This window comes from Rhipicephalus microplus, chromosome 2 (genome assembly GCF_043290135.1).
Source record: "Rhipicephalus microplus isolate Deutch F79 chromosome 2, USDA_Rmic, whole genome shotgun sequence".
Classification (NCBI taxonomy): domain Eukaryota; kingdom Metazoa; phylum Arthropoda; class Arachnida; order Ixodida; family Ixodidae; genus Rhipicephalus; species Rhipicephalus microplus.
Window position 1 is genome coordinate 130,317,892 of NC_134701.1, and position 15,472 is coordinate 130,333,363.

General features: G+C 42.5%; 2 protein-coding genes across 3 annotated transcripts in view; one reads left to right on the plus strand and one right to left on the minus strand.

The window, feature by feature from the left end:
• The window catches only part of Tsen2 (tRNA splicing endonuclease subunit 2), a 42,128-nt gene extending 41,070 nt beyond the window's left edge, over positions 1-1,058 (plus strand). Inside the window, exon 9 of the mRNA XM_037421985.2 lies at positions 915-1,058. Within this exon, the coding sequence (XP_037277882.2) occupies positions 915-977 (63 nt within the window). The 3' untranslated portion in view covers positions 978-1,058. The remainder of the gene's footprint in view (positions 1-914) is intronic.
• Positions 1,059-9,604: 8,546 nt separating this feature from the next.
• The window catches only part of LOC119170734 (neurotactin-like), a 44,449-nt gene continuing 38,581 nt past the window's right edge, over positions 9,605-15,472 (minus strand). For both annotated transcript variants that reach the window (XM_037421983.2, XM_075886799.1), the window contains one exon: positions 9,605-11,796. In XM_037421983.2, coding sequence (XP_037277880.2) covers positions 11,362-11,796 — 435 coding nt within the window. In that variant the 3' untranslated portion in view covers positions 9,605-11,361. The remainder of the gene's footprint in view (positions 11,797-15,472) is intronic.

The following is a 15,472-nucleotide window of genomic DNA, read 5'->3' on the forward strand; positions in this document are numbered from 1 at the left end:
GCATTGAAGTGAATTTGAGTTGATTACTATTTGTTTGAATATTCGAAGCATTCGATTATTTATTTTCTTGAGCCCACATAATTCTTTATTAGTAAAAATGTATTATCAATTATGCTCTGAGCTTACATAGTTGGATTGTGAAAAGGAGCCAGAGCCCCAGCTTGGCAAGCTTTGGTAAACATTATTGCGCTTGTGACAAAAATGTGACCACAATTTTCCCATCTGATAATGAAGCTTTGATGGGGAAATGTACGACTGCTCCAAAACTTGCTTTTTCACTACCAGACTACTGATGTCCCGCTCTAAAGTTGCTCCAAAACAGCATATTTTCTTCTCCAAAACTGTTCCAAAATACTGATCTAGCTGCTCCCAGCCCTCCTGGATAACCTTGTAGTCTGCTTCTGTGTAACAGATTGCGTAGTTTAGTATTATGATGGTGCTTTAGCCCATGAATGAGAAAAAGGAATAACTAGACGTGTTCACTGGGAACATTTTAAGCATATTGAGTGGTAGATAGAGAAATGCACTTTATTGTTAGAAGCTATAAATAATATTGCTCTGTATGGGCCCTTACATAACCAAGTTCACGGTAAAAATTGGCGCTCAGAAACTTGTGTGCTTGTGAACCTCGCAGCTCACAGGCAGCATACACATTGATTATATCTGAACGCATAGCCATGGGCCGGCATGTTTACCTTTGGTTACATAATGTTGGAAAAACAGCTCGGAAGGTGCGGTAATATGAATGAGTTGTTGACCAGTGACCACATCTGCACATGATCACACTCAATATTATGCTTTTACCTACTTATGCAGTGTAATTCTTTGCATCAATGAGGAAAGAGGGCTGGATGTGGCTACACAATCATGACACGTTTTTCTTTTGTTTTTTTTTTCTTTTACACATTTTGCAGGAGATCTTGGTGAGACGGTGGATTGTGTCGGAAGAAAGGGAGAAGAAGGACGATTCATCCTGAGTGGCACTGCTCTTTGCCGAGATCACATGGCTGTGCGCTGTACTGTACATTTGTTGTGTATAAAAGACATATACATTCGAACCCACTTTAACCATCTATCGGTTATAACAACCATATTTCGGTGCACTCACGATTTTTTATGCTGCCCTTCGAAACTGAGCCCACATACAGCGAACATTTTTTAAAGCCTCCCTACTTTTTCAGCGAACACTTTCGACACGGTTGCAGTGAAGATATAGCGCATAGAAAGCGAAAAAATTGTTAAAACAGGCATCCTACCGCATGTGATAGTCGTGCGCTTCCACGAGCCTCCCTACAGCTTACTTGTGACGAAGATATCGTAGACCGTGGCGAACACCCCATGCAAATTTTGGATGCTGCGAGCGAAGTCGCTCACTTTCTAAGTGTTTCTTCGCTGGCAGAACCAAATTCAAGAAAAAAGTACAAGGCAGCATGAAGACGTGCTGTCAGCTTTCGCATAACAAACTTTTCTGGCGTCGTTCTCGGCATCTATGGCTTTCACGATTAACCAACAATGCCTTCGAACGCTAAAAGCAACAAATGCGAGAAGGGACAGCTTTTCCTTTCATAAATTTTCACTGCGACACTCAACTCTTTCACATGATGGCTTGACGTGGCAATGAGACACTTCAGTGGAACGGCATAAGTTTATTACGAAAGTAGTTTAATTCACTTGTGATCAAACGGGTGTTGCTGGACTAGCAAAAAAATCGAACTTGTTAGCGGAGTGGTTGTTCGCACATTTTTATAAAAATACATAAGGAAAAAAATGGTTTGGTTGCTAAGTGGATGTTTTTATGGGCGAGTTCATATAAAACGAACTATTGATATGAAATCACTTATTGCAGCACTTTCGAGTTCGTTACAAAAAAGTTCGACTGTATATACTGGTATGCAAAATTTTTTCTCATCATTTCGGAGTTGTCTAGATGGTACAGACAACACGGTTCTCATTACATATTCATCAGCAAGTGCAGGCTTTGCTGTTCCAATTAATCTGACTGCCACGGAAATAAATTTAGTGCCAAGCGATGTACATATTTCCTCTAAGTGCCAAATATTTAATTATGGAGTTATTGTGTTTACACACAACACCAACACATTTATTCCCAGCACTTTAAGTGAAAGTGCAGGCAGTCGAATTACACGCAAGAAGCTACAAGCTAACTATCTTGGATCGCTGAGATACAGTTACCATATACAGTTACCATTACGAAGCGGCACAAATATTTGACGCCACTGCTTACACTCATGAAATCGGACTGCAGCGTTTTGCAATACTTGTGTTACGTGGACACTTTTGAAAGGCTATAAAGTCGATGACCACTGAAATGCCGCAACTCTGTTGGCTTGACCCAGTTGTTGCACTTTACACAGCAGTTTTGAACACCCATTGAGAGGTCCAGCTGACTCTTGCAAAAATTCTATGGTGCTGCAACTCTTCTTTTTTTTTTTGAATTCGTACTACCGAAAGTGAAATAATATCAGTGATCCCACTCATGTGCCAAAGTGCGCCAAATAAGATTTACTGCGCCATCCTGATAATATCAACGAAAATTGCGCCAAGGTCAGATTTGCGAGCATCTATCACCAGCAATAGCCACGCCGGCGCGTCAAGACATTTGCATCTTGTTCTCAAGGCCACCAAAGTCACAATCGCGCGCCTAGAATTATTCCGCTAAATTAACAGCGGTGGCGTGTGCGTCCTAAGTAATCCACGATGCTATGTTTGGTGCCGTTGCAACTTCTGTTGTGCAAGTCTGCTTAACAGTGAAATGTGCTCTCCGCTGGGGCTCGTGACGTCTGGTCCAATCAGTGCGTGAAACTGTGGTGGTGATTCGTCGGTAGACTTTTTGGCGCTTCGCGTCCACAGAAGAACACGTGTATGGTGGAAATGCATTGACACCTCTCCTTTAATATACTTTATTCATGAATCTTCATTCAGAAGTTCATTTTCGTAATTCCTGCCACCAGCACATCATCCGCGTTTGTAATCACTGTGCGGTAAAATTTTCTGAAACACCTTGCCATTTTGAACTCAAGATTGCTAGGGTTCATATTCAAAATTTTTGTATGCCTTTTTAAACATGCTTACTGGTCGGAGCAGCCGGAATTCAGTTTTAATACGCAGCTTTCGATAGGGAGGCTATCGCTGGCAGCTCTGGGGTCGAAACGCCCATGGTGAAGTAGCTATGCCTTGTTATACGTCCGCCTCTCACTTTCCAAGGTCAATAGCTGACGGTTAAAAAAGATAAGCATCACATCATTGCATTCATTGCTTCGTTTTTTTTTGGGGGGGGGGGGGGGAGCTGTGTCGCATGAAGGGCGCATTCGTGGGTGGGCTATCTCGAGGCCTACCCTCTGCTTTGCCTTTAGATAACTGACAGTGCATAAACTGGTTTGGCAGTCGGAGTGATCATTGTCCCTTTAGCCAGCGTTCATCTGAGTTATGCGATGTCTTGTCCAAAGATACTATTTGTTAGTTTCACTTAGCAATGAATGAAATGCCAATAGTCTGTTCGCATTGAGAGTATAAGATGGAAGGGTATAACAGCCATCTTTAATACCTGCTGAATTGGTGCGAGTGCCAGTGATCACCCAAAGTTCATAACAACGCCCCCCTCCCGACCTCTTGCATTCCTAGTTTCTTCCTGGTTTTTGAAGATGGGTGGCGGGTTTTGAGCACAGAGAGATAAGTGCCGGAGAAGGTTGGCTTTGTGAGACCAGCTAAATGACGTCATGTTAAGCCCAGTAGTATAATCAAATGTGAAAAAAGTACCTTTCTATGTCTTTGGAGTCTTCTAAGGGAAATGCAGTTGCGACTGTGTGTGTCTCTAGTGTTGTACGTCGCAGCGCTGTCTGCCTATATACTGATAACCGCATAGGTGTATAGAATGTTATTTCAATAAGTACAATTTTATTCAATCAGTAATCTGTTTCTTTGCTACGAAAATAATCACTGAACTAGTTTTCTCAGAATGGCCAACATAAGGATGCCATTATTTTTGTGTCATCGACTAAAATAGGGAGTGCTCCTAAGATGACTGGCTTCATGAGATTTGAAATCAATGAAAATATTTCTAGCTCTTCACAAGAGAGAAGAGCCCCAAAATAATTATTCATGCCCTTGAATCTAAATGCAACTTGCTTCTCCTCCAGGATGCGAAGTTAGCTCCTCCAGATTGCTCGAAATTGAAAATTTTGCTGCTCAAAATTGAAAATTTTTCTGCTATAAAGTGCTCCAAAATGGAAAATTTTGCTGCTCCAAAGTGCTCCAGAATGAAAATTTTGCTGCTCCAATGTGCTTCAAGATAGAAACTTTTGCTGCTCTAAAGTGCTCAAAAATGAAAATTTCGCTGCTCCGAAAATTGATCCAAATCAGAAGACCTCAGTGGCATCACTGTAAGATAAATCCACTTAAAAGCACAAATATTTATACTTCTTGTGTTTAAACATTTCAATAACTGGTTATTTTGTAGTCTTGAATGTATGTTTATATTTTAAGTTCTTCAGAAGCAAAACTGTGGAAAGTGAGACATGGCATGACAATGTGACAAAGACAAGCACATTGCTGTTGTTGGGAGTTGTGAATTTGCACATCTCAAATGGTTAAAAAAAACTTGACTGCACAATTCATAAACCTCGCATGTACTACTTTCAAAGCATACTGGTTAAATATTTTTCGAATTGTGAGTTTGAGTCCACTGTGAACAATAGGGCTCAATTGCGCTCTCTCCGCTTCCATCACTTCACGGCCATCGAAGTTATGATAGAGCAGTGAGTTGGTCCGTTGACTGGATGGGCTATTGACTAGATGGCCTTCGAAACACTTTGTGTCGCAGATTGTGAATGACTGTTGAGTCAATAGACTATCGGTTGAAAGACCTTTCGAATGATTGTGTGCCATCAGTATAATGGCAAAAAGCTTTTTACCTAGAGCGAACGTTTCTAAAAAATCCGTTCACCAAAAATGTGATATGGTAAAGTCACTTGTCCAGACACTAGATGAAGCCTGAAGCACTTTTATTATTCATACATATCCCCGAGTTTTGGTGCATAACATATGTAGCTGGTCATGTTCTTGCAGAGACCCATTGTCACCTGGCACTACAAGAGTGACAACGTTTTATAGACAAAATTTGCTTGTCCTTTGAATTGAACAATTTAAAAACTACTAGCGAAAAAGTGATTTGCTTCTATCTGTATCAATTATAATGAAAAACTGCAAATTCAGAGCACATACGGCTCTGGATACATGACTCTGTGTTGCCAAAGCCTGTTAAATTCTAATGCACATACTTCCAGACAAGATGACACTGAAGTGAGAACTGAACCAAGCGTCCTTGGTTACGTACATCATTAGTAAGACAAAAACGTGATAGGCCAAAAGTGAGGACCACCTTCCATAGACCTAGAGGAAATTCAGAGGAGTAGCAGCAGAGTATCCAAACTAGACAGGGTGAAGACTATGGACATCTACAGGTGCAGTGATGACACAAAGAAGCTGTCAAACACCTTGGTGTAGATTTAGAAACAAAGATTCGCTGGTGCTGTTGACATAGAGACTATAAAGTGGTGCTTTGAGGAGATTAGTAAATAACATCGTCGGAAGCCTAAGATGTATCGTAGATGACAACCGTACAATTACGCCAAGGCAAACAAAGCAAGCCAATGAGGAGAAGTTACTGTCACTTGACTTCTTGGATGGTCACAAACCTGTAATATGAAGCAGATGATGCCACTGTTTTGTTGACTGCAGCCACAACGATTTCGATAAGCTCTAGATCTAGTGACTGTAGTCAGGGACAGCATGTCAAAATTGAAATAATTTTTATTTTAGCATCAGACTCCAAAAACACAGATCTTGTGGGCCATGAGCTAAAAACCACAAAACAGCTTGACAAGGCTCACAGTCCCTTGCATGTTATTCCTATGTCAATGAGGCTGACCATACATTGCAACTAGGTGTCGACACAACCACAGCTACGTTAGCAAAATATGAGACACCATGGCCCAGTCATAGAGAAGGCAACAGTAATGAAGCCTAGGTGACAAGCAATTTGTTTATTAAGGCAAAAACTTCGGATGCCTCATCAAATGTGAAAAGTAATTCTTAGCACCAATACAAGTGATGCGGAAAATCATTATGTGACAACGTCGTCATGTCACATGACCAATCCCAGAGGTGGTGCTTTCACCATCAAGTTGTCTTTAAGCAAATGCATTTGGAGCTGTGTGATATTTTGTTGCATAGTGGGGCACGCTAGCTGGTGCAATGGCATTGACAAGTGCATTGTTCACGTGTCTCTCAGAAGTGTGCAGTGGAGTATTCACAATAATCTAGTTTGTTTGCTTGAAATTTGAGAAACTGCATTCGGGAATATTTTTCTGTACCAAGTGTTGTTCTGCCGATGGGAATCGAGACGAGACGGCCAACGCTGCTAAGGACATGCTTACCTGCCATACAGCCCCAGGCTTCTTGTCAGATAGACAAGGTATTGATACATGCATGTTGTATCTAGTTCTTTGAATGTAGATGAAGATGAACTGACTGCTTAAATAATAGATTAATAATAATAATAGCTTATAGTGGATACTGAAAGAGCAATACGCTTTAGCATTGCCGAAAAGAAATTTAGAGAAAATGACTTTTTGCGTGTATAGTATAGGCTAAAGCACTCCAGCTCTTTTTTTCGTGTGTCTACTTCTCTCTTTGCTTTCCTTCACATCTTTTTTCCCTCCCCTTAGTGCTGGGTAGCAAACCAGATGCTACAATTCTGGTTGACCTCCCTCTCTTTCTCTCATTTTATTCTCTCTCTCCAGAGAAAATGACCATCAAATGTCAATGAAATAAAGTGAAAAGTGTTGCGATGTCTTAGAACAAACGTCTTAGCATAACATAATGGCACATTTGCACATGACTTAGTAGGATTGCATCTGTTGAAATATCGCATCGAAATTCATAAAGACACCAGTACACCATAGATGTAGTTTCGAGTGCAGTGCCATTTGAGTGGCCACATAGAGGTCAGATCGGTGAAATAATAAACAGCTTTGTCCTAATTGAGACAGTGAATCGACAGGTCACAGAAAGGCATCATATGCTAGCCCAACAGCACATGAGTTTTTGCATTAGTTACCTCTTTTGTGAGTGTGTCCAGGAACCAGGTCACGTGGAACGGCAGCAATACATCACAGTAGAATTGACGGGCCTATCTGCATCAGTCTCTCCATTTAGAATGCAACAACTGTTTGTTATCCATTGAACTGTTTGTTTTGTTAAAGACTGATACTAAGTCATACTTTGTTCAGTTCGGCTTCAGGTACAGAGAATATCGATAAAGGTTTGGTTTTACACCCCGGTTTTGCCATTTCAAACCCCAGAATATGACTTAAATGTGGTTGTTAGCTGGGCTTGTTGGCATCATAACAATATTGCAATGGCACAAAGATGAGACAAATAATTAAGGAAGTCGGATGCAAGCATTTGTGTCATTTGTTATCAGACTTTGTTTTTAAGTGTGGAGCAATTCTTAGTCGCACCATGTTGTGGATCCAGTTTCGGCGGCGCCGTCCACACCTTTACTGCGCATGCTCGCATCTCGTGCTAACTATCGCTCCCCTCTCTCGCCTCACAAGGTCAACTCGGGCAGCGTCTGCTAGTAAAAAAAAGACTGCTCGCACTGCACAATTGTTCGCTGGCCACCCCATATATGTAGGCACTGAACCGCACGTTCTGAATTCAGTCAGAGGCCTCTTGGCTTTCGATTGGCTTGACACTTTGCTTCACTTGAGTAGATGCGATGGCAGCAGAGTACCTTCACCCAGTAGTGGGGCATAACCCAACGTCAGCGTCCCACCACTCGTTAAAGGCAACGCTTCTCCTTCATTCAATAAATAAGAATAATAAAGACAAAATAACAATTAAGTATTCCCAAACCATACCAAACTACGCAACATTCACGCGATACCCCCGTCACTCTGCGACACACTTAAGTTCCCCCCGTGGGAAGATGCGGGCTGCTTGTTTTCCAGTTTTTGCAGTATCAGGTTGCAGAAACTTCAACAAGCGCAGCTTCTACTGGCTGTGCTGAGATGCCTACACATTAACCTAAAATATGTGGCCAATGTGGGCACTACCGTTCAGTCCAACAACTGGCAATAGCATTTTTGTCATTGCTCCCTGTTTGAATACTAACCAAAGCTCTAAAAGGGATTTCCAACGGCCCTTGTGTTGTAGTATTGGCTGACACTAGTTAATTTGTCAACACGCTTCTTACAGTATGTCAATTAAAAATTATTTGGATAATGCAGCCTTCATCAAAGCTTTCATGCAGAAAGTACCTATTAGTAAGACCTAACAAGGGGACACTGGCATTAGTGAACACATTCAAACATCCCAGAGGCTAGTATCACCATTACACCATAAACCAATGCCACCTACACCATAAATGCCGCCGCTTACACCATAAATCATTACCGCCTACATTGCAAAGCTAGACAATTTGTGAGCATGCTGGCCTAACTCACAATTGGCATCGGTAGAAACGATGCAATATGGCTGTGTTTGCAATGGTTATAGTGAAAGCTATTAAAGTGTGGAGCTTGAATGTAATAATGCGTCTGGAATGGCTTATCAGCAAGGAAGTTCACTATATATGGGGAATCACGTGCTAAATTGAGTAGACCTTGACAAATGGCAACCCAAACCTCAAGACATCCAGAGAACATGGCTTATACTTAGTACTTTGTGGTCAGCAAAGTACAAGTTGGCAAGTTTGGCAAAGGGCTGAAGTGGGATAAAGGTCATCAGGCAAATGATTAGAACTTCATGAATATATTTATTCACCCCTATTCCAGCAATCCCCTAGATTTGGGTGCACGTTAAAGAACCCCAGGTGGTCTAAATTTCTGGAGCCCTCCACTACGGCATCTCTCATAATCATATGATGGTTTTGGGATGTTAAACCCCAGATATCAATCAATCAATCAATCCAGCAATCCCCTGCTAGAATGCTGAAGCCATAGCAACCACTTGGCAGCATGAATGAGCATAGGTAATTACAATTGCCTTGGTTTACGATGGAAAGCATATTAGAAAAAATTACTGCTGAACTGTTACAGTACTATCTAGGCTGAACTACGTAGTCGAAATGACTTGGACACTACATAATGAAATGAGCTCGAAGTGCACTGTACAATTTTGTGTGGTCTGAATATACCATAAACACTGATATGAAAATGTATAAATGCCTGTGTACTATTTACATATGGATGCACGTTTTCACTACCCCACGTAGTCAAAATTATTCTAGAAACCCCAACTCTCACAACCACAGCGTGCCTCGTAATTGTTTCAAGGTTTCATCTCATAAAACCTCGTAGTATAAGTTTTGTAGTTGTGGACTTTAGAAAAGTACTATATTATAGTTACGTAATAGCTGGCCACAGCAGCTGTACTCGAGACACCTGCCTATAAAGCTTTCAGTGAGTATTGACAAACATTTAGTGACCACTGATAATCCTTAATAGAGCAATGCATTACATCACCTCTCAAAGTCTCGTGGTTCAATATCAGTCTACCATTTCTGATTTCAGCACTCTGGTTGAGAAAATCTGTGGTACAGACTTTATTTTTGGTTTTTATTTCGCTTATACAGAAAGATGAGATGCTGGGCATACATACACATAACACACTTAGAAAAATCAAGATAAACATGAGAGATGACACAAGTGTTGAAGCAAGGAACAAAACAAGTAAAAAGCTTTATACATGTCCCACTCTCTCTGATGAGCAATGATTGATGAGAGGCAGTGAGTGGTTGCTACAGCTGCACGTCTAGTCCACCCTGTGGCGACAACTTGTGAGATCCGTTCCGTTTAAAAAAATTTTGCCACTCGGCTTGTGTGACAAGTTGGCACAAGCAGAACAAAAGAGTAACGTGGTGACAAAGTACCAAGCAAACAAGACAAAATAAGAATACTGCACAAAACATGTGGCTACAAGTTTGAAGAATCAAATGGACATGCACAGTGGCTATTTGCTTCTATGCGCGAACCTTTGGCAGTGTGGCTGGCTTGCGATGTCGCGCGCTCCAGGACGCACGGCATCTATGACTGACACCTCGCAGGCATCCATGCACTATAAAACTGCTGGATGCTTGCTAACTCCCTGCAATGCTTGCAGTCCTCACTCGAAATAAGATACTTTCATTAACGAAGGATACACAAAACACTGAGTACTTGTGTAGCACAAAGAAATGAACAAGGACAGTGACAAAGAATATGCAGAGACCTGACAATTTATATTGCTGATAATGTATAGATGAAGCTGAGGGGCTGTGAAGGGTGGCCGATTCGAAACCCTTTCACCCAAACTCACCAGTTTAGTTGAAGATGGACACGTAATGTGGTGGCACCATATACTTTGCCCTCACAACAGCATCCTATGATTTCCTATAGGTACAAGCCTAGCACTGGTTTGGTGCTTTGCCATAGTAGAGATGATGCTTATAGAACACCTGCCCTAGTTAGCGTGAAAGCCAGTCTGATATTGTTACTGTTCAAAATAACCTTGTCATCTATTCAAGAGTGCCACCATACCATTATGAAACAATAGCTACAGATGCTTACTTCTGCAACTCATAAACGAGCACAGTTCACCATTTCTGGGGCAGGGGACTGGAAGATGAGGCCACTTTATGGAAATATGAGTATTCAGAACACTGAGCCCTGGGTTGCAATGGGGAGTCGAGCACAGTGCCCCACTTGACCAACACTGCTGCACCCATTACGCGGCGACCTTGAAATGAGGCATCTCTCCTGGTCTTAGTGTTTGACTAACGGCTGGCCAGTAGCAGCACATTTTGAGGCCCTCAGCTTCCTCTTCTTAGCCACGAACACGAAGGTGTGCAGCTATGCATGTGTAAATGTCCGGGGGACATTTGCAGTAATTTTCACTGTGACAACCTTACAGAACCCGATGGATATATGAATTTCTGTAATATATCTGTTAGATGATGACTGGTGCACAATAGCCAATGATAGACACTAATTTTATGCAATCATCAGTGTCCTAAATTGCCGTCATGGTACAATGACACTTCCTCCAGATAGCATAACAAGCTGCCTAAGCAATTACTTAGCAGCCATTAGCAGCTGGAAATCATTATATCAACTTACAGGAACTGGCTTGCCTTCTGATAATCGCAAGCTTTCCTTTTTCCTTAGACTCTTCACCAACTGGATATACCAGCATTACTGCATAATGCCAGTGAAGAGACCAGCTTTTCTAATGTTTTCGTCGGGGGTCACAACAAACGATGGGGAAAGTAGTTATGATGACAGAACACAAGATGCAAAATCAGTTCTTCTTGGCATATTCAGGGAACACACCGTACTCTTCCCAACTGGCACATGGCTCATGCTGGGATGCCCGACTGCGCACATTGGCGCTGATGTAGTTCACAAACGGGCTCTCCTTGAGGGGTTGGGAGCCGAGTGATGGCGTGCCAGCGTGCGCAAAGCTATGGAACAGCTTCTGCAGGTTGTGTTCAAACTGCAGGTCATTGCGGTGCATTTCTGATGAGCCCGCTGCAGATGACATCTTGCCAAAGATGGCTGCCACGTCCAGCCCATGCTGCGCGAGCCTGGTTGGCTCGGCATTTGTGGAGAAGGAGAGTGAAATGTTTGGCGAGTAGTCGACAATGTAGAAGTGTGCGGCTCTTGCCCCTTCGGTGGCATTGATGAAGTCGCCGGTCAACAGCTCCAGTGGACAGGTCACACGGACATCGGAGATCTGCACATCATAGACAAGAGGTGCTGGTCTGTCAATTACAAAAAGAACTGTGAAGTAATGTTGCTAGGTGCGCACCTTGTGCACCCATCTTACACACATAAAACACACATATGCACCCATGTTTGCTGTACCTAGTAAATGCCATACGAACAATCCAGTATGATCTAAGAATCTGAATCACCATACCCATTAGGCATAAATAAGGGTCTGGTAACATTTATTTTGTAAGCAGCACATATCTCCGTTTCAGTAGTTCTGTGCAGCACTGTGGAAGTTACAGTCCTTCTCGACCAATCAAGAGGCAAGCACATAAATGCATCCTTCTGCGCCCTGTCATCAGCAAGCGGGGAGCGCTGCTTGGAATATGAGCTTACGCACCGTTGGAATTTCCTCTTTTTAACAGCAATTATGCATGACTTTGTGCAACACACCGAGCTTGGAGTCGTACAGCAGATTTTTTTTTTATCAAGGCCTCCGTCACTGTGAAACGCCGCCTTGTGGGTGACAGCTACCCAATACGGTGCGTCTGCATCTGCTGTGGGACGCACTTCAAGCTTTATGCTCCCAATTTTTCAATAAAAAGCGCAGCATAAATTAAATGATGTGTTCTCAAGCTGGCACTTGAATAAATGACGGCTATGGTAGATTAGGATAAACTAACAAACGCGTAATGTACACCCTCCGATATTTCAGAAGCGCCAATCGCTACCCGCTAAGCCTACAACATCAGTTATAGAGGCGCACTCTTTATCATGTCACAAATATTTTCGGCAACCGCATTATAACCGGTCTTTTATATTGGGGGGGACTGCACAATAAGTGGTATGCGTATACATGGGGTTCTATGGGAGGGTAAATGGGAATCGTAAAAGACTGCATCATAACCGGCTCTGCGCTATTGGCCTCCTGACTTTGGCCAGGTGGCACTGCGCTGCGCGCGTTTTGCCGCTTTTATAGCAAAAACTGGTCGCTTGGTGCTCCACTCCCGCCTTCTGATTGCGCTTTCTTAGCACGTTCACGCGCTCTGCACGCGCTGTCGCCTGGTCGCCTTGCACGTGAAGCATTACCTGTGACTAGCTCCGAAGGTTTAAAAAGATTGTAAAAACCTTCTTATGGAGTGACTTTCAACAGAACCAAGAGCAATTAGTTGACAACCTTTGCGGGACCAAGCAAGTCAAACACGATGTTTTTGAGCAAGTGCTATGTGCGTCTCGATAGTGAACAGCCCCATTTCTATGACATTAAAAGTGAGATGACAGCGAATTATAAGTGTATGTTACCGGCAAAATGCGCATTTGCTGTGGCAGTTGCGTCTTCTCGGAGCTGTCAGCAAACCACCATTACGCTCTCGCGGGCATCATTTGTATACAGCGTTTGGATTTCGATTGCTTGGATGCCAAGTGTGTCCTGCCGCTTTAATTTTATTTGGGGGTCAGTGTGAAAAGCTTAAACATACGTCTGCCCAGTTGAGTCGCTGGCACTATTGCAATGAGCAGTTTTCAGTTTCCTAATAGTTTCATTTTCGCCGAGGTTTTCTTTGGATGTTAACACCGCATCGTAAGTTCGATGCCACCTTAGATTTTTTTTCTTTTTACAGCTTCTTTGAAAGCATAATGATGAGCACGAAAAAAGTATTTTATGGCCACTTCGACCATGTGTATTTAAAGCAGTGCATGTTTCATTTCGGACAATATACATGCCTAATCACAAAGCATGTTCACTAGGCTTGTGCGAATATTCGAATGCTTTGAATATTCGAATGAATAGTTGAGTATTCAAATTCGCTTCGATTCGAATTGAAATTATCGAATATTTTCTAAGTATTTGCAATGAATGAATAAGTGTATATTATTAGCCCGCATATAACCGCCTGTAAAGGTGGTTTCACTGCAATGTAGGGTTGCTAAGCCATGAACGCCCCGACCCAGGGGAAATTCTTTTCGCCGCAAAGCCCCCTTGAAATTTAAAGGGCCACTCACCAGGCCCCATACAGAATTTCAGTTAGACAGTGGAAGTTGTTGGATGTCCGATGAGGAACATTTTGCCACAAAAATTTTTCGAATTGGTTCATCCCGAGCGGAGAAAACAGGTTTTTTGAAGTGGCGCAAAACAAGGATGAGAGGAGGCAAGCTCAAAACCCTTGCCACTCTTCCGCGTAGCCTTCGCAAGCCAAATCTTTTCCCCACCCTCTCCAGCATCCAAACATGAGGTGACGTGCCCAAACAAGTCCAACCACCGAGCACGCCAGCAGCGTTGCTTTGTTAACCAGCGTTATTTTGTGGTCTTCTGCCCGTTTCTGCGGGATGGTTTGGAAACTCTGGCTTAGACGCGGTAGAGTAGATGAGCACAACATAGGAGCACAATGAGTGCGCAAACGCATAGCAGCGTTCCACGGCGGTTGTCTGCTCAATTCGCTGACCACAGGGACACGAACGCATGCGAAACGCTGGCACATTAGCCCCGAATCTCGTAGCATTTCTCGGGGAAGAAAAAAAGAAAGGAAAACATGCACAATTTTTTTATTCTATTTCATTATTTATTTCCAAGTTTTATTAATCTTTTAAAGCAATAAATAAATAAACTACGCATGCTGCGTTAAATAATGTTTGCCATGTCATGTGGTATACTGTTGACAACGACAGAGCAGAGTCGTCTAGGTGCAGAAATATACAGCTCTGGTCACAGCCATTGGCTGCTTTGAGCATGGCGCGCTCATCTTTACCGGAGCCATCGCAGGAGGCCGCCGCGTGTCCTAGAGTACCTGTGCGATCACACTAAAAAGCAACGTATTTGAAGAAAAAAAAAAGTGCTCAAGGTCACGAGGCGCATGTGTCGTATTTTATTTCGCCGTGCCATTCCCCCCTGCTTAGCTTCCAGCTCTTTTGTCGGGACGAGAAGAGAGAATGCAATTGCAGCGTGCGACAAATTTTCGAAACTCTACTCGTACTGAACTGATTCTAGAAACTTTGCTGCGGTAAATTTGCGAGGCAACAAGCATGTTTACTGGCTCCATGGCTATTTAAAAAGTGTTGCAGGGCACCTTTAAATGAACATGTTGCCCTCAAATCAATTCTTCATTTTATTAAGCTCGTTATGATGGCTTATATGCTCCAGGTATAATAAATTTTAAAATGTGAAGTATCTAACAGGTTATTACTCGCATCATACCCAAACTACTACACAAAGTTGTTTCGACTTCCTTTGAACGAAAAAAAAAAAGGCATTTGCATAGAGCCCCTATTTCAATTCAAAGAAATATTGTGCAGGTTAGTTAGGTCATGATAAATATTCCCTTTGTTTTATACATCATACATACCATTCGAATTCGATTAGAAATTACTCAATCAAAATCACTATTCGCTTCGAACCTAAAATTCACTATTTGCACAAGCGTAGTGTTCACTGATTCAAATGTTGCTTCGGTTGTTTTGACCACTCACTTGGTCTTCGTCATACTACACAGTACCCAGTAGGATCAAGCATGTTTTTTGTTACCCCAAGATTTGCCCTTGATAACCGCGTCTATTTTCGCAAAAGCATCCGAAATTTCATTGGCGCCTCGGTTCTTTCTCCAGCTCGTTTTCATAGTGGCAGCTGTATATCGCCCGCGGCTAAGGCGCATGCAAGGATATAATATATTATGTGCCAAAACCATGATATCATTAGGAGGCACGTG